The 26,712-nt window shown below is 51.1% G+C and overlaps 1 protein-coding gene across 3 annotated transcripts in view; it reads right to left on the minus strand.

Annotated features, from left to right (window-relative positions):
• LOC138497707 (membrane-spanning 4-domains subfamily A member 4D-like) overlaps positions 1-26,712 on the minus strand; it is a 780,628-nt gene that overhangs the window by 383,616 nt on the left and 370,300 nt on the right. For 2 of the 3 annotated variants that reach the window (XM_069621330.1, XM_069621332.1), the window contains exon 4: positions 17,284-17,340. The exons of the other annotated variant lie outside the window; for it this stretch is intronic. In XM_069621330.1, the coding sequence (XP_069477431.1) occupies positions 17,284-17,340 (57 nt within the window). The remainder of the gene's footprint in view (positions 1-17,283; positions 17,341-26,712) is intronic. 3 annotated transcript variants of the gene reach the window in all.

Here is a 26,712-nt window from a genome sequence, read left to right on the forward strand (position 1 = left end):
AAACCTTGTCTAACAGTATTTAGCTTGTGTACCCATGTTTGCCCTAACGGGGTCAATGTTTTATTCACGTCACACCCTCTTAAAGTTGGGTTTCAGTTTCTGTAATATGAACCACTTCAGGTCTGTGTCCTTATGGTGTTTCAGGACGAAGTACTAAACCAAAGGTTTATCTGCAATCTTAGTCCTTATACAGGAACGGTGCTCAGAAATCCTCATTTTGATCGGCCTGATTGTCTTACCCACATATAGGAGACCACACGGGCATTCGATGATATAGATGACACATTTAGTGTTGCAATTTGTGTGGTCTCTAAGAGTCCATTTGACGTTCTTATACGCAAAGACTTGTTTTATAATGGTAAGGGTGCAGGCTACACAATGGCCACACTTGTAGTGGCCTTGCAACAGTGGGAGGTTCCACAGTGTATTGGTAGTGACCGTGGGTTCCATGAAGGTGTGGACCAATGATTCTCTCAAATTCTTGTTCTTTTTTAACGCAAAGCAGGGTATTCTTTGAAGAGACCCCGTGTTTTTTACCATGTGCCAGTTCTTTTTAATCGTTTATTGTATCAGATCACTTAAAGGACTGAAAGTTGCGACACACACCAAGCGATCTGAACTGCTTTTGGATCTGGTTTCAAGGTAGACGTCTATAGGGGTGTGCGCAGCTCTTTTTTTGTGTCTGATTGCTTTTCGCGGGCATTCATTTGAGCCAATCTATTCTGAAGTTCTTGTGCATGTTTTTTGAATTTGTCTGGCTCTGTGCAATTCCTCCTGATGTATAGAAATTGGCCATAGGGGAGATTGTACTTCAGGCAACTAGGAAGATAACTGCTGTAGTGGAGCAAGCTGTTTTCATCAGTCGGCTTTCGGTACAATTCTTAAGTTGATTCCATGTTCTATAAATGTCAAGATCCAGAAAGTTGATATTTTGGTAGTCCCACTGTATGGTAAACTTAATGTGTGGGCTTCGTTGGTTTATCCACTGGTGAAACAGTAGTAGTTCCCTAGATGAGCCATTCCAAATAAGGATGACGTCATCTATGTAACACTTCCAGGTCCCGATGTATGTGAAACGGGTTCTCACTAGAGAAAATGTGGTCGTTTTCATACTGGGCCATAAATAAATTAGCGATGTCTGGGGCAAGGATAGCCCCCATACTGACCCCTTTTGTTTGAATTCGTTTCCAGGTTGGATTCCCCCGGGAGGTGGACTGCTGAGGGGTAGATTTTGTTTTCCAAGGCCCATTCCCACATGCTGATCGCCAGTCTGCACAGAGGAGGGGATCTGGTGCCTCCCTGCTTGTTGACTTAGTACATGCCGGTCGAGTTGTCTGTCTGAATGAAGACAACCTTGCCCTTGAGGAGTGGTAGGAATGCTCTGAGAGCTAGCCAGATGGCGTTCAGCTTTAACCAGTTGATGTGGAATTCCTGCTCCTGTCGAGTCCAGGTGCCGTGGACCGAGAGATTGTCCAGGGTGGCTCCCCAGCCCTCGAGCGAGGAGTCTGTGGTGATGGTGGCCTGCGGAGAAGACAGCCGGAAGGGCTTGCCCGTCCGTAGGTTGCAGTCCCTGGACCACCAAGTTAAGTCCGGGTGGAGAGATGGAGGAACGTTGATCATTTCGGATTGAGAGCCCCGTTCCTGACTCCATGAGGCCGCGAAGTGCAGCTGAATCCTTCTCATCCTTAGTCTTGTGTGCGGGAGGGTTAGCAGAACCGCTGGTAGTAGACCCAGGAGAAGTTGATAGCACCATGTCGAGGTCACCTCTCTGCTGAGGAAGTGGTCGGTGGCCCTCTTGATGGCCAAGATCTTGTCTTCCGACGGGAAGACCTTCTCGAGGCACATGTCTCAAATGAGTCCCAGGAACGTCAGAGTCTGCGTTGGAGCAGCTGTGACTTCTTGAGGTTAAGCGAGAAGCCCAGGTCATGCAGTGTGTTCATAAGGGCATGGGAGGAGTGGTGAACCATCTCTGGAGATGTAGCCCTGACGAGCCAGTCGTCGAGGTATGGATAGATGTGGAGGCCCTGCTCTCTGAGGAGGGCCGCCACCGCATTCATGAAACTGGTAAAGACCCTGGGGGCTGAGTTGAGGCCAAATGGTAGGACCTTGTATTGGAAATGGTAGCCCATGATCCTGAACCGTAGAAAAGAATGATGGGACGGCCAAATTGGGACATGTAGGTGCGCGTCCTTCAGGTCTAGGGAGCACATCCAGTCTCCCTTGTCCAAAGTCTCCACTATAAAAGCTGGCGTAACCATCTTGAATTTTTGCAGGGGTAAGGAGAGGTTGAGGGTGGAAAGGTCCAGCACAACTTCCAGGCCCGCCTGGTTCTTCTTCTGAATGGGGAAAATCCTGGAGTAGAAGCCAAAGCCTCGCTGGAACTTCCTCCACTGCCTGGCTCTCTACGAATTGCTGTCCCAACCTGTGAAGGAGAGGGAGAGAGGCTGGGATGGGTAGGCGGTACCCTGTGGATACTACGGATAGGATCCAGAGGTCTGCGAAATTCTGGAGCCAGAAATGTGCATGGAGAGCATGTCTGGACATGCGTTCCTGGAAGCCGAGGAACCCTCCATATGTATGACCCTTCTCTGAGCGCTGCTGAGATTGGGTGTAAGATTTTGGCGTTGACTTTGTAAGAATGGACAAAGACTTCGCCGTTTGTGAGCTGTTCTTTTTGTCCAGCTCTTCATCCCTAGAGGAGTGGAAGAGGCACCCCCCCGAACGGTAGATCTAGAATGCGCTCCTGGACGTCGAGGTTGAACTTCGTAGCCCGGAGCCAGGCTGTGCGCTTCATGTCCGTGGCAATGTAGATGGCCCGGCCTGAGGTATCGATATGCGCAACTATGGATTCCATGAGGTCATGCGCCATGAGCTTGGCCTCCGCTAGCCCCGCCTTGAAGCATGATTGGCATTGGGAGGGGAGTTCCGGGAGGAAGTCTGCGATTTCCCGCCATAACCGTTGGTTGGCGGACAGCATTGCATCTGCATTGGCCTGACGCAGGTGCAGTGAGGCGTTGGAGTAGATCTTCTTGCCGTAAGCCTCCAAGATCTTCTGCTCCTTGCCTAGCAGCGCCGCAGAGGAGGCTGCTGAGGACAACTGAGGCTTGGAGTAAAGTGATGCCGCAGCTATCACCGAGGAGTGTGCCTGAGAATGGGTCGAGTGCAAGAGTGTGCCCCCCTCCATCTGCCTGTACTTGGCGTCCAGGCGTCGGTTGACCGGCTGGACCAAGTGGGGCTTGAGCCAACCCTTCTTGGCCAGGGAGCCTACATCAGTTTGCAGTGGAATCCCTGTGTTGGCAGAGGGGCGTCTTGTGAGGACTTCAGCCAGAACCCCCTCTGCCGGCTATTCTACCTCGGGCTGAGGGAGGCCCAGGTACTCCACCAGGCCAACAAGACATTCGTGGAAGGCCCTGGCTGAGGATGGCGTGTCCGGATCCTCCTCCTCGACTGTCCTGCGGATCCAGAGGATCTTGTGGAGGAGGGGTAGATTGCGCCAGAGGCTGGGGTACAGAGACCGCAGCCGGAGGCTGAGGAGGCGGCAGAGGTTGCAGAGTTTGCTGCAAAGCCGGAGGAGGCGGCTGCACCGGGGTCAGGGAGCCCGATGGAGGCGTCTGGTGCCGCTAGCATTGCGTCCTTGATGATCACCCCCATCTGAGAAGACCTCATGAGGCCGAGGAATTTATCGAAGAGCCTCTCCTCACTGGCCGAAGAGGTGGCAGGGGGCACCGAAAGGGTAGCGGGGGACTGCTGGAGCCACTGCGTACCCAGTCCGTATGGATGCATGGGAAAGTTGCCCTGCACATATGAAGGGTAGACTGTAGGCCACGTACTTGGTTGCGACCAGTCCCACCTTTACACTCGTTCTTTGCGAAATTCGTGGAATGGTGTCGGACGGGCGCTCCTGTCTGGCGCGGTGGAAATTTTGTCGAGCTGCCTGCCACGTGCCTGCCACGTGTTGCACAGCCCGCTGGGTCCGGCCTCATCCAAGACTCTCGCTTGTGGATCACCAAACCTAACCTGCTCCTCGGGTCTCGGCCCAGTAGGTGTGACACGCTCGACCCGGGGGTCGGTCGAGCTGCGTATAGGCGCCCCCTCAGACGCATTGCCGTTATTACGGCATAGCCCCTCGGACTTCTTGCCGGTGTCAGGGCGTAGCCCCTCGGCCATTGCGCCAGTAAAAGGGCATAGCCCCTCGGGTGTAGAGCTGGTACAAGAACCTTCCGGTCCCTCGACACTGTGTCCGGGAGGATCAGAGGACCCCTCGACCCGAAGGCCGGTAGCTGAAGCAGCCTTGGTGCACGTGCCGGTGGAAGGACCTTGCCGGTCCCTCCCTTGCGGGAGAGTCCCTGGGAAGGAGTCTCCCTTGCGGGGTGCGCTGGAAAATATCGGCCCTACCTTGGACCTGGGACGAAGTTCTTGAGATCCTCTGGAGGCGACTTCTGGAAGAGCTCCCTCCACCTGGCTAGTCTGTTCTTCAGCGCCTTCGAGGACAGCGAGTCACACGCCGAACGGGATTGCCAACCGTGGTCTGAGTCAAGGCAACGTAGGCAGAGGGCGTGGGGGTCCGAAGTTGGGAAGAGCCCATTGCAGGATGGACACCTGCTGAATCCTGTAGAAGTCAACATGCGCCGGGAAGGAGCGTGACGCCTGAGGGCCGAGTACCTGAATAACAAAAAAGACAAAAAAGACAAAGAGAAGAAGTATCTGCACGTGTAATTACATGGCCGAAACCAAACCCAGGAGCGCTGGTGAATTCGGCCCGTTCCCGTCGTGGAAAAGGGGACTGGGGTGGGGCGCCAGAGGGTGGAGTCAGGGCAGCGCATGCTCCCTGGGCCGCACCCCAGCACACCTATAAATTTAAAAGGAGGAAGGTTTTTCTGGTGGAAAAGGTTCAGTGTCCCGTCCCTTGGAAGGGACGCCCATACAGTATGGAGGAAAGGGGACGGGATGTCAGAGTAGTGTCATTTGGCAATGGGGAGCCGTTATGTTTGCACTGCAACGTAAACAGCTCCCTGTTGCCAAATCTTCGTCATGTGTACACCGCCTTCTGTGTTGCCCTTTTGCATTCAGCTGTGCAAAGAGTGAGTAAATGCTTCCTGGCATGGGCAGTGTTTACCTTTTATTGGAAGTGCCACTTGCCATGCTTCCATGGCAAGCAACACTTTGTTACAATTTAACCCTGCCTAACATGCGAAAAAGTCAGGCAGGGTTTAATTGTATGATATATGATATTGCCTATACACAAGTGCTTCAAGGCGCGACGAGGCAAGGGAGGGGGGAACAGAGGCAAGACAGAGGAAACGATCTTACTAGGCCAGGTGACATTGAGAAGTCTGGCTCTATTATGTTATGTTAAATGCCAATAAATAAATTTGAAAATAAATCAGGCAGGTGCAGGGGAGGGGGGGAAGAGAAAGTGCAGGGGGGAAGGGAGAGGGGGCAGTGCAGTACATAGGATCAAAGGTAATAAATAGAATAAATAAACAATAGGTAAAAGTGCGGCCAGCGTGTGGCAAGTGCAGGGGTAAGTGCAGACATCAAGTGTCAAGAGCTGGGGGAGGCTGTAAGGATACAGAAACAACCCCCAAGTGCAGGGGTTGCCCAGGAGGCAGTGCAGGAGTGCAGCTAGCGGGGGAGGGGCCTGGGCCAGAGATCAGAGGGTAGCTAGGTGACCAGTGCAGTTTCAGTCAGGAGTTCAGCAGGGGAGAGGAGGAGAGAAAGCAGAAGCAAAGAGTATGGTCTTGAGGTGCTGCCGGAACCCGAGATGGTTCTCCTCAAGTTTCAGGGAGGCTGTTCCAGAGGGAGGCCCCTGCCGAAAAAAGATCTACCACCAACTCGTTGCTTGGAGAAGCGACTGACCCTGAGGGAGTTGGAGGCGGATGAGCAAACAGCTCGAGAGGGAAAATATTTAGGAAGAGAGAGTTGAAGGTAGTGAGGCCCCATGCCCCAGAAGGCCTTGCGGACAATAAAGATGGTTTTGAACTTTGTGCTTTCAGCCATGGGAGCCAGTGCAGAGATTTCAGTCCTGGAGAGATACAATCCCTGGGCTTGAGGCCAAGGACAAGTCTTGCAGTCCTGTTCTGGATGAGTTGCAGAGGGCGGAGAGTAGAAGCAGGCAGATTTAGCTGTTGCAGTAGCCCAGCCGAGAGAGAACCAGAGCTCTGGAGACAGTGAGCTTCTGGGGGAAGGAGAGGAAAGGAAGAATACCTCTGAGGAGGTGCAGCTGGTAGTGTGACTTCTTAGAGACGTCAGATGTGAGGACAGAAGGAGTGTGTGGAGTCTAAGATGACTCCGAGGTTTTTAGCCTCACAGGTGGGAGAAGGAAGAGGGCCAAGGGAGGCCGGCCAGAGAGCAATAGGAAAGGGGGGAGCAGGTGTGGCAATGAGGAGAATCTGACTTACTGGCATTAAGGCACAGATCATTGGCGGCACACCACTCCTGGATAGCGGACAGACAGATGAGAGAAGGAAAAGAGGTGGCGGAAGGGAACCTGAAAATTAGCTGAGTGTCGTCTGCATAAGACTGAAGGTTGGGGCAGAGCGCGGCAATGCAGTGGGGAAGAAGTGCCGGGTATTGGTTTAACAGGGGGAGAGGGTAGTCCCTTGGGGAACACCACAGGTAGACATAGAAGAGAGGAAAGACCCAAGTTGAACCTGGTAGGGTTGATCAGAGAGGAAAGAGGTCAGCCAAGACAGGGCCTGATCGGTGATACCCAGATTATCACGAAGATGGTTGAGCAGGATGACATGGTTGACCATGTCAAAGGCAGAAGAGAGATGAAGTAAGATGAGGACAAAGGGGGTATTGGAGTCAAGGTTTGAGAGCAGGTCTTCACAGCTATGTAGGAGAGCATTTAGCGTGCTACTGGTAGCTCTGAAGCCAGACTGATGGTCATGAAGACAGCCAACAAATTAATTGTGAAGATTAAGCTGGGAGATGGCCAGCTTTTCCAGGAGTTTGCCCAGGAAAGGAGTGATGGAGATAGGGCGGTAGTAAGAAGGGCAGGAGAGGTCAGTTGAGGGTTTCTTAAGAAGACAGTGCACAAGGGAGTTCTTCAGGGGGGGAAGGGAAGACTCCAGTGGCGAAGGAGTGGTTGCAGAAGTCGGTCAAAGCAGGCAACAGGGTGTCAATGTGGTCCTTGATGGTTTTAGAGGAACAGGGGAGAACCTGTTTTGACAAAACTTTCATAGATCAGACTTGTCTAGAAACCTCATCTGAGGAGAACAGGGGAAAGGCAGAGAATGAGGGGGGAGGGGTGGCCACAGAAGGGCGAGTAGTAGGAGGGGGAGGAGAGGAAGAGCGAGCGGACAGGACGTCCTGAGTTTTAGAGATGTAATGAGAAGCCAGGGCCATGCAGAGGGCCTAGGAGGGGACAGGAGAGGTATAGACTGCAGCAGGATTGGCCAGCTCCTTGCAGATATTAAAGAGTTTGTCAGAGTTGTTGGATGCCGCAGACGCAAGGCTTAGATGAGGGCTCTCTTCTTGGTGTGGAAAGCGAGACCGTATTGCCTTTGGAGCAGGCGGCAGGCCAGTTTGTCAAAGGATGTACAGGAAGCACGTCATTTCCTCTCAGCCACCCTGCACTTGCCTTTAAGGGCGATGAGTCATACCAGGAGTTGCACTTGGCTTTGGGCTTCAAGCGGATCCTCATGACAGGGGCAACAACATCAAGAGTATCAGATATAGCAGAGTGGAGCATAGAAAGGGCTGTGTCAGGGTGTCAGTCAGCCAAGGGGGGGATTGAGAAAGTGGCAGCGAAAGCCTCAGCTGACACACGCTTCATGGGTAGGATAACCAAGAATGTAGGTGGCAGTGATGGTTGTACATACCTATGGTTGTTTATTATATGTAGGTGAACCAGCACTGTGACGTCATCATGATGAAAGAATATGGTTTGAGGTTGCATTCTGCCCCTTCGCCATCTTGGCAGTTCACACTGGTGAAGAGTGTTGGGCCTGTTCCCTTACTTTCCACACATCACCACTTCCCCAGAATGTGTATGCATGTGTCTGTGTGCCGGGTTTTATATAATGCGGCCTATCTGAGAAGCAATGGGCCGCTGTACAAAGGGATATAGTGGGAGGTGCAAAAAAAAATGATACAGTCTATTGTGGGACAGTTGTACGGATATTGAGAGGAAAACAAACTAGGCTACAGTGAAGGTTACACTACATACATGATGCATTGATTGCATTGAGCTCAAGCACGTAATGGAAATCTGAGATTAAAAAAGCAGGTCACCACTCATTTCCACAGTCCCAGGACTTGGGTACATACTAGTACTAAAAATAGTAATAAATAGTATAGTATAGTATTACTATTGGTAATAGTATCATTTAATATAGTGATCATGCAGGATTCCGACCACGCTCTGTAATGATTAGTAAGGAACAAGTTACTTACCTGTAACTGTTGTTCTCCGGCATGGGCCTGGCATGGATTCACATGCTCATGAATATTCCCCGTCGTCAGGCTGGGAATCCTCTGTAAAGAAAAAATCAGTATCAGTTTCGTTTCTGATCTGTCTTTCTTAGTAGTAACCAATCACTGATCTCTGGGTCATACTGCTCCCAGCTAATGACTGCCCTCTCCCTAAGCCCCGCCTCCGGCAGCCATCCTCAGATTTGGTAGCATGCCAAGTGGCAGTATGACAAAGTGAAGAGCCACAGAGGGGTAGGTGGGAGGGTTTGCATGTGAATCCATGCCAGACCCATGCTGGAGAACAACAGTTACAGGTAAGTAACTTGTTCCTTCTCCAGCATGGGGTCTGACATGGATTCACATGCTCATGAATAAAAGAATACATAGCAGTATACACATGCACAACCACGGCAACAGGCTCAACATTAAGCAATACAACAACTCAACATTAAGCATCTCTTACCTCCTCACCAGGCTCACCTTAAGCGAACAGGTTGCGCAGCACTGCTTGGCCGACCCTGGACTCCTCCCTGGAGTCCCGATCGACGCAGTAGAATCTTGTGAAGGTGTGCGTCGACCTCCACGTAGCAGCCCTGCAGATGTCCAGCAGGGGTACACCAGATAGGAACGCCGTGGTAGCAGCGATCGCTCTGGTCGAATGGGCTCTCGGACGGCCGGGAAGCAGTCGGTTTGCCAAACGGTGACAATGCATGATGCAGCCGGAGAGCCATCGGAAATGGAAGTCTTCGAGAGAGCCTTCCCTTGATTCACAGACCCAAAGTTCACGAATAGCTGTGACGTCTTCCGAAAACTCTTTGTGCGGTCCACCTAGAGCACTAGCTACATCCAGCGAGTGCAAAGTCCTCTCGGCCGGCGTCGAAGGCGACGGGAAGAAAACTGGTAACACCAAGGGCTTGTTAAGGTGGAAGTCCGACGGCACCTTGGGCATGAAGGAGGGGTGCGTCCTAAGCACTACCCTTGTGTCATGAAAAGTCAAGTATGGAGGCTTGCAAGATAGGGCCTGGATCTCTCCCACTCGTCGTGCAGAGGTGATGGCCACGAGGAACGCTGTCTTCCATGACAGGAACTTCAAGGGTGCCGAGTGCATAGGCTCGAATGGGGCTTCCATGAGCCTGCTCAGTACCACATTAAGTTCCCACGCCGGGGCAGGAGCCTTCACCGGCGGGAATGAACGGAAAAGTCCCTTCATAAATTCCTTTACCAGGCGATGTGACCACAAGGACGCCCGTCCAGTAGTCCTGGTATATCGGGAGATGGCAGCCAGATGTATTTTTATGGAGGCGTGAGCCAGTCCAGCTTTGGCCAGCGACAGTAAGTACGGCAGCACTTGAGGGGCAGTAATCCGCAGAGGGTTAATCTTCTGTGCACGGCACCAGACAGAGAACCTCTTCCATTTATGACCGTAATGCTTGAGAGTTGAGGACGCCCTGGCCTTTGTAAGAACCTCTCTGCAATCACCCGGGATATCGTACCCTCCAAACTCTAGCGCTGCAGGAGCCAGGCCTGCAAGTTCAGCGACTATGGGTCGTGGTGTAGAATGGCGCCTCCTTCTCTGGAGAGAAGATCCGCGTCCGCCGGCAGCCTGACTGGCGGGGATGTTGACAAGTCCAGAAGGTCCGGGAACCAGATCTGCCTCGGCCACGCCGGTGCGACGAGGATCATCCTGCACCTGGACATCTTGAGCTAGCTGATGAGGCTGAGCAGCAACGGCGGGAACGCGTATAGAAACAGGCCGTCCCAAGGGAATGAGAAAGCATCACCCATTCTCCTCGGCTGTGGGAACATGCTGGCGAACCTCTGGCACTTGGAGTTTGTCGCCGTCGCGAACAGGTCGATCTGGGGTTTGCCTTGGAAGAGTCGATCCACTTGATCCTGGCGCAGTTCCCACTCGTGGCACGAGCGCAGCTCCCTGCTGAGTGAGTCGGCGATGGTGTTTTTTATTCCTGCCAGGTGGAAGGGAACCAGAAACATCCCCTGGGCGACGGCCCAGTGCCACAGATCCTGGGCCTCCTTGGATAGGGCTGGGGATCTGGTGCCTCCCTGCTTCCGTATGTAGAACATCGTGGTGGTGTTGTCGGTGAAGATCCTCACCACCTTGTCCTTGAGGGACGGGAGGAACGACTTGAGCGCCCAGAACACTGCATGGAGCTCCAAGATGTTGATGTGAAGAGACCTCTCCTCCGGGAGCCAAAGGCCTCTTGCATGGAGATCTCTGGTGTGGGCCCCCCAACCCTCCAGAGAGGCGTCCGTAGTCACCGTCTCCTGAAACGCCGGGGTTTGAAAGTCCGTGCCCGTCGTGAGGTGAGCCCGGGTGTCCCACCATAGGATCGCCCGACGGAACTCCTCGTCGAGGGGGATCCTTTCCTCGAAGCAGCCCCCGGCCTGAACCCAGCGGGCGTCGAGGAACTCCTGTAGCGGACGCATCCGAAGTCTGCAAAGGGGTACAAGGTAGATGCATGAGGACATCATCCCGAGAAGGGACTTGATGGACCTCACCCTGGCCACGTCCATGGCTAACAGTCCCTGTACCCTGCCCAGGATGGTTTTGGTCCTCTCCTCTGAAGGGGAGGCCAATTGCTCCACTGTATCGAGCCCCCAAAAACAGTGCTACTTGTGACGGAACCAGGTGGGATTTGGGGTAGTTGATGGAGAACCCCAACTTCCTGAGCATCCGGACGGTCCTCACCGTATGATCGACGGCGAGTTCCCTTGACCTTGCCCGGATTAGCCAGTCGTCCAGGTAGGGGTAGACGTGGATCCCCTGCAGGCGCAACTGCGCCGCCACTGGTGCCAGGCACTTGGTGAAAACCCTGGGTGCCGACTTTAATCCGAACGGTAGGGCTCTGAATTGGTAGTGGCGTCCTTGAACCATGAACCTGAGGAACTTCCTGTGCCTTTCTAGAATGGGGATGTGGAAGTAGGCATCCTCCAGGTCCAGCAACGATAGGAATTCGCCTTCCTCCAGCTGTACCAGTACGTGCTGGAGGGTGACCATCCTGAATTTCTGCGCCTTGATGTATTTTGTTTAACCGACGCAGGTCTAGGATGGGGCGCCAACCGCCTGTCTTCTTCCTGACGAGGAAGTACCTTGAGTACACTCCCGAGCCCCGGAGCCTCCTGGGGACGAGCTCGATGGCACTCTTGAGCATCGCCTTTACCTCCAACAGTAGTTGAGGGACACGAGTCTCCTTCCTGGCCACAGGAGGAATGCGAGGGCACTTCTTTAGGAATTCCAGTGAATGCCCGTTGGCCAGGGTGTCCAACACCCAACGATCGGTGGAGATGTACTCCCACACCCTGACGAACTTCCGTCAGTCGGCCTCCCACTGGGGTGCTTCGATGGGGGCCCGACCACCCGGCCGGGTCAGTCTTGCTTGGACACGGCCTTGCCGCCGACGGCAGGAACCCCCTTGCTTGCCGCAACCTCTGTAGGCCTCCTGGGAAGAGGAGCGGGCCGACCTGGCGGTAGGTGGAGGAGGAGCCACCGCTGGATCCTTTGGAGGCACCCTGTCTGCCTCCAGAGCTCCGAAAGGGCCGTCGCTGCTGAAGCACTTCAAGGGCCCGGGCCGTCTCCGAGTCGGTCGGTCTTGATGGCCTGTAGAGACTCATCCACCGCCTTACCAAAGAGGTTGTTGCCGTCGAACGGCATGTCCAACACTCTGGTCTGAACGTCCTGGCGAAAGTCTGTCGCTTTGAGCCATCCTCGTCGTCGTAGACTCCAACTTCTTACCCTCACTGTCCAGCGGGGAGGTGGAAGTTGAAGCAGCTGCGCCCGCTGCCGCCTTCTTAGCCGCTGCCGAGACGACCGAGTCTGGCATGGGCTGGCACCTGAGGCACAAGGGGGCGGCATCGGGGACTCGGTACTTCTTCTCGTACCTGTCCCTCTTGGCGGGTGTCGTGGCAGGGTTCTTGAGGACAGCAAGCCCCTCGTCCCAGATGTCGTCGAGTAAAGGCACCGCAAGGACCGTCTTCCTCTTAGACTCTCGTCGCTGGTTCAGAAACCCCTCCTTTTTCTGTTCTTCAGGGCAGAGCTGGAAGAGCTCGGATGCCCTGGTTATCATGGTGTGGAAAGAGACAAGCTCGTCGGCTGGGGACGCCCGCGGGGGAGGCGACGAAGGGTGTCTGCCATGTCATCGCCGCCGCCGTCGTCGTCCGTATCCGTCGCCATATCCTCTCCCGGCGAGGGGGATGAGGGGTTCGCCGGTCTCGCAGGCACGAAGGGCGGAGCAGGGTGCACTCTCCTCCGCTTGTTCGGAGGGCTTCCTGACGTGCCTGGTTCTGGCTCCTCCGTCAGGGTGCGTGGTAATCTCGTCCTTATCTCCGTACATAAGGATTGGATTGCCAACAAAATGGCCGCCAAGCTATCCTGGGGCTCGGGCAATGGCTGCGACGGAGAGATGGCCGCTCCCATGGGCCCTGTTCGTCGTCCTCGTTGCTATTATCGATCACGTCAGTAGGGACCGTCCCCTGGGATCGAACCTTCTCGAACCTCTCGTTGAGGTTTATGAACCTCTCGTTGAGGCCTATGGACCTTTCGTTGAGGCCCCTCTCGGTCTTCATCAGTTCCTCCTCAGAGGCTGATTCCGAGTCTGTAACGGCCACCGCCCCCCCCCCTCTTTTTCAGCCAGGGGCTTCACGGGGGTCTTAGCGATGGACTGGAAAGAGGATTCCCTCTGCGGCGGCAGGGATACTCTGGGCCCAGAGGCCGTTTCCATTGGCGTAGTCTCAGTGGGCTCCGCCGGGGTCGTAGAGACCACTTCGGTAGAGGCCTTAGCCGGGTGGATCAAGGCCCTCACCACCTTAGGTGAGGACCTGAGATGGACTATATTAAAAAAGATTATGATTACTAACAACGTTGCTGTGGATAAACAGACTTTATCAAAGGAAGAGACCAAACTTATTTTTTTGAGTAAAAGCCATGTGGTGGGCTTAAATGAGGCAATAGATTGGAATTTTTAATCCATTACCTGATCGGGTTGCAACCCGGTTTTTATAATGATGGCTCGGTTGTCCCCATTGATAGTTATCACCTTTGATATAAGTTACAGCCTTTCGGGAATGACAGGATTGATTACGTTTACATCCTACAATTTAGTGTAGTAGTTGCCTGATGTATGCAATTGTATCCAACACATGTTGGTGCTTGTTTCCCTTGTCATCCGTGTGCTATTTTATCTCGGTTTTTGCTTGTCTCCCCTTTTGATAATCGTGGGTCTTTCATTCACACATTCGAGACGCATGGTCATGTTTACCAGCGGCATCTCACTGGCTGAGCAACTAGCCGTCCCTCCTTTTAGCCTACTGGAGGCGTTTCTCGTTGGCCCGGCTCACGTTACGTGCAAATCCCGCGTGTGTCACATGACAACACGGGGCGGTCCTTTTAAACCGGATCCTTCGAGCCGGACTGATGGATACACCGGCCGATTGGATGTATGCGGCCACCCTGGATGTCTGTCAGAAATCAATCATTAAGGTACGAGCGGCTACTGGGATAATTCCCATTGAAACTCCGCTGCATGCGTAAGAGACTCTCGCGTGAGCGCGGAGATTATGTGATTATTATATTTTTTCGTCATCTAATAGTCACTGAGGCCAGAGGAGTTTTAGGGACAGTTCCCCTTGTCATTCCTCTCCATGTACCAGGCATTTTTTGCTCAAGAGCAGTTACTATGTTATATTTTTTTCGACTTCGCAATCCGTACATACTTGTAAACACTGGACGCACGGTACACTCTTGCGGCTTACACTCGTGGGTTTTGTCCCTTGCTTTAGACCCTTTAGTGGTGAACGCATATATGGGACGGAGGTCGAAACCATGTGTGTATATACACATGATACATTTTATGTATTAGATGTTTCAAGCAGACATGTAATCCTGGTGCCCGTAACTTTAAGAAATATTTGACAGTTTAATTATGATTCTCTGGTCCACTTCCCTCTGTGATTCTCTTCTTTGTCTTTGTTGTCCCAGAATCCCAGACCTTCATGGTCCCGACTAACCTGGCTACTGCGGTTGATACCATTGTATTAGAAGAGTTTTTTTCATAATACGATCGAGACTTTTGCATTGATTGAAAAGAGGTTGACCACTTTACTGAGGTGAGTTTGTTTCCCGCCGGGACGCTTATGCATTAAGGAAGTATATTGTGGGGACTGGCATCCCTGATGGGTTTCATTTTAACTTAAGCCACCCTCTAGACTTTATGCTAATACATGGGATTGTTCTTGTAGTTTTCCACGGATCCACATAGTGTGTGGCTTCTTACTTTGTTTTGGTTTGTGTTTTTTCGCTTTTGCGTTCACAGACAGGTATCAAGTTGCCATTACTCTTGTACTGAACACAGGTTGAGACTGCTCCTTCTAATAAACTAATGAATGGACGCCGGTTGACTCTGAGGTGACGCAATGCTCCCATCGGTATGATATTGTGAATCACCCTTGTTTGGGCACTCCCATTACAAAATTACAGAATACGGAATGTAAGTGTCTTTATAATGTTGGCTTTTTACTGTGGGATTTCCCTCATCCTTTGGTACTTTGACTCTATGGACTTTTTTGGTAACTCGAGGTGTCACCCTTCGGTGAGGTATTGCTTGTTGGATTTTGAGTATCTGAGAGGTACCACGAGGTGTTGGTGATGGTGGATAGATTATAGAGGCCCCAATTTATGATGGTGTCTCCTATTGATTTGTGGATTCCGGTCCGCTTTCTGTTTTCATTGTTGAAGAGAGTTGAGAGGTATTAATAACCTAATCTACGCCACGTTTATTGAAAATACGATGGCAGTAATGGTCAATCATGTAATTTGAGCAATTTAGCCTGATTGACTAAGTGTTCTTTTGTTTGCATTTAGGTGTACTCTGTTGGTGTATTCTACAAAATTCCTTCTTTTCTATGTACAATTCATCTGACTCCGCTGGACCATATTGCCCCTGAAGAATTTCTGTCTACTGGATGATATACAGAAAGAAACATGTCGGGTTGGGGATGTACTGTTATTTATTAGCAAAATTAGAAATCTAATCCACCCGAGCCAAGAAAGTCCATAATAACATGGAATAGGCTCTGAGGTGTCATATTAATGGTTCGAACTAATAAGTGAATAGATGCGGTATAATGATGTTTTATATTTGAGATTTTATTGAGGACAAATTGTTTTATTATCATATGGATTATGATTGAGTTTTTGTATGATTAGTGTATGTATGTGTATGGTTGTAGTGTAGTTGGATGTGATTTATGTATGAGAACGGTGTATCAGATCAGTCCATTAATGAATTGTAGGGACTGGTCCACATGAAATATTGTTGATACTAATGTTGGTGTATGTTTTTATTAAAATATGACTTTTTCTAGTGATGTATTCAATAAATGTCAATAAATAACAAATATTTAATTGATTGAGCGTCTACTGGGTTGAATTTAATTGTTTCACCTCATAAGAATTGTTAAATGATAGGCGTATGCACCTCATGGTTGTTGTATGTACTCAGAATTTAGTATGAGTCTTTAGGTTTTGTTGCTATACCAACAGAGGCTACCAGAACACTTTACTACTGTGACCTTTTTTGTTAATTTTACGCTTGTTCTTTCCAGGCCAGGTCACAGTAATTCGATATTCCTGGTATCCCCTGTTACTCTAGTTTTTGGCGTCCTGGGCCTTCGCCTTGGGGGGAGGGTCAACGCCTCGCTCCCCCTTCGAGATCGACCGGGTCCGCTCCAGCAGCCTACCCGGGTTCTCGGACTTACTCTTCCCCGACCCAGAGCGCTGGCTCGTGGTCGAACGTGCCGGGGAAGTAGCGCCCTGCTTGGCAACCGAAGAGCCCGACCTTTCGGCGCTCCCGGAGCCCGCGGACTCGCGGTGCTTGGCCTTCTGTTGGGCCCCTGTCGCCGGGGCACCCTCAAAGGACTTAGAAGCCCGCTCAGACTTCTTCGCCTTCTCACTTGCTGTGCCCTTCTCCAGCCAGGTGACGAGGCGGGAACGATGATCTTGTTTGGTCCGATCCGAAAGGTTCTTGCAGAATGCACAGTCCTAAGTAGAAACGGTGGAGCTTGAGGCTCGATTAAACCGAAAAAATGAGAAATTCTCCTGAAAAAAAACATGAAAACGCAGTAAAAAATTCGAGAGCTAAACACGAGGACTCCCAACACTTGAGCGTGCGGTAAAAATCTGAAGATGGCTGCCGGAGGCGGGGCTTAATGAGAGGGCAGTCATTGGCTGGGGGCAGTATGACCCAGAGATCAGTGATTGATTACTACTAAGAAAGACAGATCAGAAACGAAACTGATACTGATTTTTTCTTTACCGAGGATTCCCAGCCTGACGACGGGGAATATTCATGAGCATGTGAATCCATGCCAGACCCCATGCTGGAGAAATATATTATCCATTTTCTTATAGTGATCAATATATCGACCTCAGAAGGATGAAGGGCTGAATCAGCCTGAACATATTTGAACCTTTCTCCTTACCGCAGATGCCTGAGGCACATACTTAGCTTGATGGGCTATCTTGCAGGCAACAGTAGCTTAATTTGCAGCTGGTCTTCATTTAGCTGAATCTTGATAAGAACTTATTTGCAACTAATATTCACATCTCATTTGGAACATAGTACACAGACACAAATTAATCTTTACAAAAAAATTATCTGAGGAAAATAGCGTTGTCATCACTACACGTTTCAGTTTTGTTTTATTGCATGTACCCATACAGAGAAGGCCTCAGGTAGCCCACCTTCTGCCACATGTGCAGAAATAAAAAGGGACCGAGCCGTTGTTCTCAAATAAAACTGATACACATCAGAGTGGCCAATTCTGCCAGTTTTACCAAGCAAAACTCACCAGACAGTCAGTTAATTTCTTCTCTGCTGAGATGGACAGATATCCAGAGATTATGAACTAATGGAGGAAGAAGAAATGATTTGTAAAACATTTGTTTCATAAATATGCTCAAGGTTTTCACTTAAACGATCCACTTTATATACTGCATTTGTAACACATACCTAGGCGGTGATGATGGCTTTGAATTTCTCCCAACATATAAAGGTTGAGCAGACAGCATTTTGAAAACTCATTTAGCGGAGTTTCCACAACAAGATAGCAGAGCAACCCCTTACATCGAGGGTGTGTATCAAAGGGCCTTCATCCCGACATGCACATTTAAAGGATAAAAATATCCACCACTGATCTCTTTTTTGCGCAAATATTAGTTAAAAGCAACTGTAGTGTCCCATCTGTATCTGCCTGCTGAGTGACTGTAGAATGTTGGTGGTATGACATCAGCAGTGCGTGGTGAGATCATTCTGAGAGAGTCAGCTGGTGTAGATATGAAGATATGCATGATCCGGTATGTTTGCTGTATGCAAGTCTCCTGCTTCTACATTCCTCTAACTGATGCTTCAACTAAAGATTCCTCTTATGTAACTACAGAGTGTCACCTGATTCCAGCGTTATCTCATTACTTACCTCCCAGGCAGGATAGTTCAGTAACCATATACCATTTTAAAACAGGGTGGTTAATTTGTATAGTTGTACCTTTGTACCCAGAAGCAGTTTCTCTATCCCTGAGTCTATGCGAAGTCCCGTCACCTTGAGATCATGTTTTCAGGTAATACTATGAATGTAATCGAATAACACACCTATTAGGAGCAAGCTGCTCATGGACCCACATATGTTAGGGAGATGTATCATATTTATGCTTCATCCCCTCTCCTAGTGAAACCCTCTAGCACTTTTTTGTTGGACTTCTGGACCTTTTTCTTTCAATCCTGAATGAGTGGAGCCCTTTTCCTCTCATTCATTCTTGTGGGCTCTGTCTTTTGGAACTCTATTCTTTGTACTCTACCTATACTATGGAGTCTCTCTGCTCCATAGCTCTTAAAGGCATCTGTTTATTTACAACTGCAGCACACAGTGTCTTATGGGCAGTGTTGCCGAGGATCTTTAGGGTCCTCCTTTAATGTTCCTTTTCTATATCCTCAAGTAACTACAGTTGTTAAGGTTAGAGAGATACTTAGGGCCTGATTCATGGAAGTATTTTATAATGGCGCAATCCCATAGGAAAATGCTCCATGAATCAGGCCCTTAGTATCTCTACCAAAACTCTATAGTCTGAGAGATTGGCACACACCATCTTCAGTGGAGTGCCAGAGGGATAGGATACCAAGTATCCACCTTCTCTCTACTCAAGTGACTTTTTTTAGTCACATTGATAATCACCTAGTTATGGCGGGTGGCAGTGGACATGTTCTACCAACTATTGTCTATTTTTTATACCGCAGGCGATGTCTATAGCCTCAGGAGTGCACAATAGGGGCACCCAAGTACCAACTTGGGGCAGCCCTTCTTTTTGGCCATTACTAGCGTTGTTCTTCGTTAGCCCTTCTTCTATCATTCTTGGAGGGGGAGGTTTGCGTGTGTGTTTTGCCTTTGCCGGGAACCCTTGGGGTTCCCCGCCTAGGTTATAGTGTCTGGGCCGGCAGGAAGTGGGGGAAGAGTTTTCCACCCCCTGTCCTTTGTCTGCTAGAGTGCCTGAATAGGTCCAGCTACCAAAGGGGGTCTGGCTGTCCTGATTGGACAGCCAAACACCCCTTTCTGTAAAATGCTGAGAGAGATTGCAGAGGAGTGTGTGCTGGTACTGTATAAAAGGTGAGGCTTCTGGAGTGAAAATCAAGTTTATCACTGGAAGCTGAAGTAACTGAAGAAGCCGACGACGACTGGAGACGCCTGCAGACACTTTGCAACACTGAAGCAACCACGGCTGTCCTGACCCTGTTTTCTGTGGGACAGAGGAGCACCGACAAGGATGACTCCTTCCCTTTGGCTTGTGGGAACAACCCGTCCCAAGACAAACTTTGAAACAAGCCATCTCCCGAGGTCCGAGGAGTTTCCAGAGCTGCGGAACACCAATACCAGAAGACCTGCTGCTATTTCAAGTGCATCGTTGTGAAAAGGCTGATTCCATCCAAATCTTTGCTGAACCCATAAGGACACTCCAGGGATCCGATCCAACTCACACGGACCCCCGCAACAGAGCGTGAGATTGCAGGAAGCAAAGAGTATTGACCGGTGATCCGTGTCCTTTGTTGGCGATCTGTATCCTTTGTTGGTGCAGCGGAAAAGGTGGCAAAACCACAGAGTGACCCCAGAACTTGCTGAAAGTCGTGCTACAGGTCCTCCCTTGAGACTGCTGCAAAGAGATCCTGTCCATTGTCCTGCCTTCAGTCATCAGACCAAGGAATCCGGAGGTCGGGTGCAGAGCTGCAACATTGCGGTGCATCCAGCACAAACATTTTCATCTAACCTAAGTTACTGTAGAGAAAAAGGTATTGCTTACCTGATTCCAAGAAATCGCTCCAGAGCGTCGGAGTGCAAGTGGAGGTGTCCAGGGCAACCCCCTCTTACCTCAGACCCAAGTCGCTGCTTGTGTCCCGGTCTCAAGTCCGTTTTAAGGTCTCCCTTGTTAGTTGTTTACTTGCTGCTTCAATTACACTAGAAACTGTAAGAAATCCACAGGAACTCTTGGTAATAATCTGCGTGTCAAGACTTTAAGCCCATTCCAAACTGCCTTTAGCTAGGGTTGTGTTCTTGGACTTCAAGAACTGACTAGGGAAATAAACCATCTCTAGAACCTTGAACTAAGCTTAGGTTACACTATCAATTGTCCTCCTTTTAAGTGACTTTACTATATGTGTTTGCATAGTAAATGCATTACTGTATAAACCGTTGAAAGCCGCATGAGTGCGCAATAACCAATAATACGATAACATGGGGCCTCATCACGACCCAGGCGGTAAGTTACCGCCTGGGCCGTGACTTTACCACCATGGCGTAAACTACGTTTACGCCATGGTGGTTGGCGGACTTACCGCCCCATTCTGACCTTGGCGGGGCGGTAAGTCCCCAATCCCCATTTACCCTTCCCCATTCCCATTTTTGCCCCATAGGGCATAATGGGAGTGGGGAAGGCGTTAATTACGCCACCGTAAGTTACGGTGGCGTAATTAACTCCATGGTCCCTTAGCGCCATGGATTTTAACACCTGCTAAAAGTAGGTGTTAAATCCGCCATGGCGCTAAGGGACCTCGTACTCAGGCGGTAAGGGTCGGCGCTGTTTACGGCGCCGTAAACCCCTTACCGCCTGAGTTGTAATGAGGCCCATTGTCTTTTCCCTTCCTAACGTTGCTACAAATCTAATCGCGAACTCAAAAGTCAAAGTGCCCTCTGAAGTGTATTATCAAGTATTCCTAAGTATTCTAGTACAAATGTCTGAAGTATTTAAAGTGATTCTGTTGTAAATATAATCTATATATACTTACTACATTACTATAAGCGTAAGTGCTTCTTTGCTGTGCCCGTCTAACTAAGATTCAGTTTACTTACCTACAGCTCACATCTTCCTCTTAAGATGAGCCTGACTGCTCTGCAACTCTACCAAGGTCCCGAGCGAGTACAGACTGATACTAAGATTGGGGATCTACAAACCATTGGGATAGCTTACTAAAGTCTTACTGCCAGTAGGACTTTAGGACAACTCCCCTAACACTGGTGTTACAGCTGGTGGGATTTGTGTAGGTTGGATTACACCGATTTCTGGTTGTATTGCAGAAAAGGAACAAGTTACTTACCTGCAACTATTGTTCTCAAGCATAGGTCTGGCATGGATTCACATGCTCATGAATATTCCCCGTCAGGCCGGGAATCCTCAGTAAAGAAAAAATCAGTTTCAGTTTCGTTTCTGAAGTGTCTTTCTACTAGTAACCAATCACTGGTCTCTGGGTCATACTGCCCCCAGCCAATGACTGCCCTCTACCTAAGCCCCTCCTCTGGCAGCTATCTTCTGATTTGGTAGCAGGTAAAGTGGCATTAGGACCAAGAGAAGAGCTGCAGAGGGTTGTAGGGAGGGTTCGCATGTGAATCCATGCCAGACCCTTGTCGAATACAAGAATACATAGCAGTACACACATGCACAACCACGGGAGGTGGCAAGGCTCAACATTAAGCATTTCAACATTAAACATCTCTTACCTCCTCAATGTTAGGGAGAATTCTCATTCAATGGAAATTTCCCTTACCTATAGTGTCCCCCAGCAGCTTTGCTGGATTTGAAGAGTTTTGTTTCTTTTTCCTGCTAAGAGCGAGACTCCTTCCCACTCTTGGGCATATTTGCTATGTGTGTTCTAGGCTATTTTTTGTGTTTAATATCTATGGGGTTTATCTCACCCTCATAGGAACCATCTTTTTACACATGTGTTACACAGCACCGTCAGTGCAGTAACACAGGGGTGTCGTAGTGACCCCCAAACAGACTCCATACCCTGGGACTGACTACTGTCTCCCAGGGCATGTAAAGTCCCAATTGACTTTACTAGTCAATTTTTATGAACTAAACCAGTACAACCCATCTTACTATGGAGGTACTGGGAAGGGTTAATAGTTTTTCCCTGGTGTTCATTTTCGAGAGGGTACCGTACAGCCCCTCTCAAAAGTTTTTGGCTGGTGGCAGTGGTTACTACCAAAAATATTCGACCACAAATATTTCCCTACGGGATTTTCCCATTGTTCGAGGCTACCACCTTTTCTGACAGCCTCTTACATACCGCCGGTTTATTTTATTATGAACTTTACTCTGGTAGGTTTTATTTGCCAGAATTTTAATATAAATTCTTTCTCGTGTCTTTCTCTAAACTAACCCAGGTCGGGGATCATTTGTTCATCCTTTTGGCGGGCTTCTGCCAAGAGCCAAGAAGCCCTCCTTTCGGCGCCACTGAGTCTGGGGTGGGTCCGTTGTGTGGGAGGGGGGAGTAGGATCCCTGGACAGAGTTTCCGCAGCAACCCATGTCGCACTCTCACATAATAGGCTGGAGGGTCTACCGCCAATATATGAACACTCCACTGTGTGAGTGACAGCTAGGCTGTATGAATGGGGATCTTTTTGCATAAAAGCAGGGTCCTGAGGACTGGAAGAGCAAGACGTTGCCACTGGAACTACGGAACCGACGAGGAGAGAAGCCAAAGACATCTGCAACGACAACCACCGGTGAAGCCCTGCTGCAGCGTCTCACCACCTTTCTCCACACAACAAGAGGAGAACTTCATCTGAAAGAGCATTCTTCCCTTGAGCTGGTGGGGCCAACCAGTTTGCCAATCGCCTTCGTGGACCTGCCTTGGCCGAATCGCCAGTGCCCAGCACTTGGAGGCCAGATAGCCAGGCAGCCATCCACCCGGACCATGATTTAAAGGAGCGTACCTTTTATTTGTTGGGCAGCACCGCGGCTGGGTTCATTCCTGGGTAGTGCAGTCGCCCGAACCTTCCTCCACGACGAGAGTCCCTCTTCCTCTGCTGGATCACTCGAACTGCAGGAACTAACAGGAACAACTGCCACCGCAGGAGCCTCTTCCTCATTTTAAGGTACTTTGTTCCGCCAGGCCTCCCTTTTCGTGCGGTAGCTCTAAAGGTGTTTTAAATCCTTTACCTAACTGTTGGGTTGGCCGCCCCTATCGTCTAACATTGTCTTTTGCCTTCTGCACCCACCTTTTCGAATCGTTAACCAAAGACTTGACTGCAGCTACAAGAACATTTTGCTCCTGGGCCCTTGCCCTATTCCATTGACTCTAGCACAGGCTTATTGACACTGGCTAAATTTGTTAGAACTGCCTTCTCTAGATTGCTTCTCAACTAGAACTGTGTTGTTGCAACTATTTCTTACAACCACCTTTTTCTTCCCACTTTTAAAACTTGTGAAGTGCCATTTTGCTTGGTTTTCATTTAAGTATACTCTATGCTAAAGTACTGCCTTGCCTAACTTGTTCACAAACTTATTGGGAAGTGTTGCTAAGGTGCCTAAGAAGATATTCCTGTATAAGGAACAAGTTACTTACCTGTAACTGTTGTTCTCCAGCATGGGTCTGGCATGGATTCACATGCTCATGAATATTCCCCGTCGTCAGGCTGGGAATCCTCGGTAAAGAAAAAACCAGTATCAGTTTCGTTTCTGATCTGTCTTTCGTAGTAATAACCAATCACTGGTCTCTGCGTCATACTGACCACAGCCAATGACTGCCCTCTACCTAAGCACCGCCTCTGGCAGCCATCTTCAGATTTGGAAGCACGTGAAGTGGCAGTATGACCAAGTGAAGAGCCGCAGAGGGGTAGGCGGGAGGGTTCGCATGTGAATCCATGCCAGACCCATGCTGGAGAACAACAGTTACAGGTAAGTAACTTGTTCCTTCTCCAGCATGGGGTCTGGCATGGATTCACATGCTCATGAATAAAGAATACATAGCAGTACACACATGCACAACCACGGGAGGTGGCAAAGGCTCAACATTAAGCATCACATCAACTCAACATTAAGCATCTTACCTCCTCACCAGGCTCACCTCAGGCGAACAGGTTGCGCAGCACTGCTTGGCCGACCCTGGACTCCTCCCTGGAATCCCGGTCGACGCAGTAGAATTTCGTGAAGGTGTGCGTCGACCTCCACGTAGCAGCCCTGCATATGTCCAGCAGGGGCACACCAGATAGGAACGCCGTGGTAGCTGCGATCGCTCTGGTGGAATGGGCTCTCGGACGGCCAGGCAGCGGTCGGTTTGCCAACCGGTGACAGCACATGATACAGCCGGAGAGCCATCTGGAGATGGAAGCCTTCGAGAGAGCCTTCCCCTGATTGACAGGTCCAAAGTTCACAAAGAGTTGTGACGTCTTCCGAAAACCCTTCGTGCGGTCCACGTAGAACTTCAGCGCTCTAGCTACATCCAGCGAGTGCAAAGTCCTCTCAGCCGGCGACGAAGGCGACGGGAAGAACACAGGTAACACCAAGGGTTCGTTGAGATGGAAGTCCGACGGTACCTTGGGCATGAAGGAGGGGTGCGTCCTGAGCACTACCCTCGTGTCGTGGAAAATCAAGTACGGGGCCTTGCAGGAAAGGGCCTGGATCTCTCCCACTCGTCGTGCGGAGGTGATGGCCACAAGAAAAGCTGTTTTCCACGATAGAAACTTCAACGGGGCCGAGTGCAGAGGCTCGAACGGAGGTCCCATGAGCTTGGTCAGCACCACGTTGAGCTCCCACGCCGGGGCCGGAGCCTTCACCGGCGGGAACGATCTGAACAGTCCCTTCATGAACTCTTTCACCAGACGATGAGACCACAAGGACGCCCGCCCCGTGGTTCTGGTGTACCGGGAGATCGCAGCAAGATGAATCTTGATGGACGCGTGTGCCAGACCAGCTTTGGCCAGCGTCAGCAGGTACGGCAGTACTTGGGGAGCCGTAATCCGTAGAGGGTTAAACTTCTGTGCGTGGCACCAGACAGAGAACCTCTTCCATTTGTGTCCGTAGCATTTAAGAGTCGAGGACGCCCTGGCCTTTGCAAGAACCTCTCTGCAATCGGCCGGTATGTCGTATCCTCCAAACTCTAGCGCTGCAGGAGCCAGGCCTGCAAGTTCAGCGACTTCGGGTCGTGGTGGAGGATGGCGCCTCCTTCCCTGGAGAGTAGATCCGCGTCCGCCGGCAGCTTGATCGGCGGGGACGCTGACAAGTCCAGAAGGTCCGGGAACCATATCTGCCTCGGCCACGCAGGTGCGACGAGGATCATCCTGCACCGTGACCTCTTGAGCTGGTTGACGAGCCGGATTAGCAGAGGCAAGGGAGGGAACGCGTAGAGGAACAGGCCCTCCCAGGGGAACGAGAAAGCATCGCCCATGCTCCTCATCTGGGGAAACCTGCTGGCGAACCTCCGGCACTTGGTGTTCGTCGCCGTCGCGAACAGGTCGATCTGTGGTGTGCCCCACCGTCGGAAGAGGCGATCCACCAGATCCTGCCGTAGTTCCCACTCGTGGCACGAGCGCAGCTCCCTGCTGAGTGAGTCGGCGATGGTGTTTTTTATCCCTGCCAGATGAAACGGCACCAGAAAAATCCCTTGGGCGACGGCCCAATGCCACAGGTCCTGCGCCTCCTTGGACAGCGCTGGGGACCTGGTTCCGCCCTGTTTCCTGATGTAAAACATGGTGGTGGTGTTGTCGGTGAAGATCCTCACCACCTTGCCCTTGAGGGACGGAAGGAAGGACCTGAGGGCCCAAAACACTGCACGGAGCTCCAGGACGTTGATATGCAGGGACTTCTCCGTCGGGAGCCAGAGTCCCCTTGCGTGCAGATTTTCGGTGTACGCTCCCCACCCTTCCAGGGAGGCATCCGTGGTCACAGTCTCCTGGTGGGCTGGGGTCTGGAAGTCCATGCCCGCCGTCAGATGCGCGCGGGTGCCCCACCACCGTATCGCTTGTCGGAAACTCTCGTCGAGCTTGATCCTTTCCTCGAAGCTGCCCGTCGTCTGGATCCAGCGCGCATCCAGGAATTCTTGCAACGGGCGCATCCGGAGCCTGCACATGGGAATGAGGTAGATGCAGGAAGACATCATCCCGAGGAGGGACTTGATGGACCTCACTTTGGCCGCGTCGGCCACCAACATCCGTTGCACCTTGCCCAAGATGGTCCTGGTCCTCTCCTCCGACGGGGAGGCCAGAAGGGACACTGTGTCGAGCCTCGCTCCCAGAAACAGTGCGACTTGCGCGGGCACCAGGTGGGATTTGGCGTAGTTCACGGAGAATCCCAGGTCCGTGAGGAGTTGGACGGTCCTTGCCGTGTGGACCACGGCGAGCTCCCTCGTCTTGGCGCGGATGAGCCAGTCGTCCAGGTAGGGGTAGACGTGAATCCCCTCGCGGCGCAGCTGCGCCGCCACCGGTGCGAGGCACTTGGTGAATACCCTGGGTGCCGACCGTAGTCCGAAGGGAAGGGCTTTGAACTGGTAATGACGCCCTTGGACCACGAATCTGAGGAATTTTCGGTGCCCCTTTAGGATGGGAATGTGGAAGTAGGCATCCTCCAAATCCAACGACGATAGGAAGTCTCCTTCCTCCAGCTGACCCAGGACGTGCTGGAGGGTGACCATCCGGAACTTCTGCGCCTTGATGAACTTGTTCAGACGTCGCAGGTCTAGGATGGGGCGCCATCCTCCCGTCTTCTTCTTCACGAGGAAGTATCTCGAGTAGACTCCGGAGCCCCGAAGCCTCTTTGGGACGAGTTCGATGGCGCCCTTTCTGAGCATCGCCTTTACCTCCAGGAGAAGTTGAGGGACGTGAAGTTCTTTCCTGGCCACAGGGGGGACGCGCGGGCACCTTCTTTGAAACTCGAGCGCGTGGCCCCGGGCCAGGGCGTCCAGCACCCAACGGTCGGTGGAGATGGACTCCCACACGCTGACGAAGCCCGCCAGCCGGCC

Source organism: Ambystoma mexicanum, chromosome 5q (genome assembly GCF_040938575.1).
Source record: "Ambystoma mexicanum isolate Mex_15411 chromosome 5q, UKY_AmexF1_1, whole genome shotgun sequence".
NCBI classification, from domain to species: Eukaryota; Metazoa; Chordata; class Amphibia; order Caudata; family Ambystomatidae; genus Ambystoma; species Ambystoma mexicanum.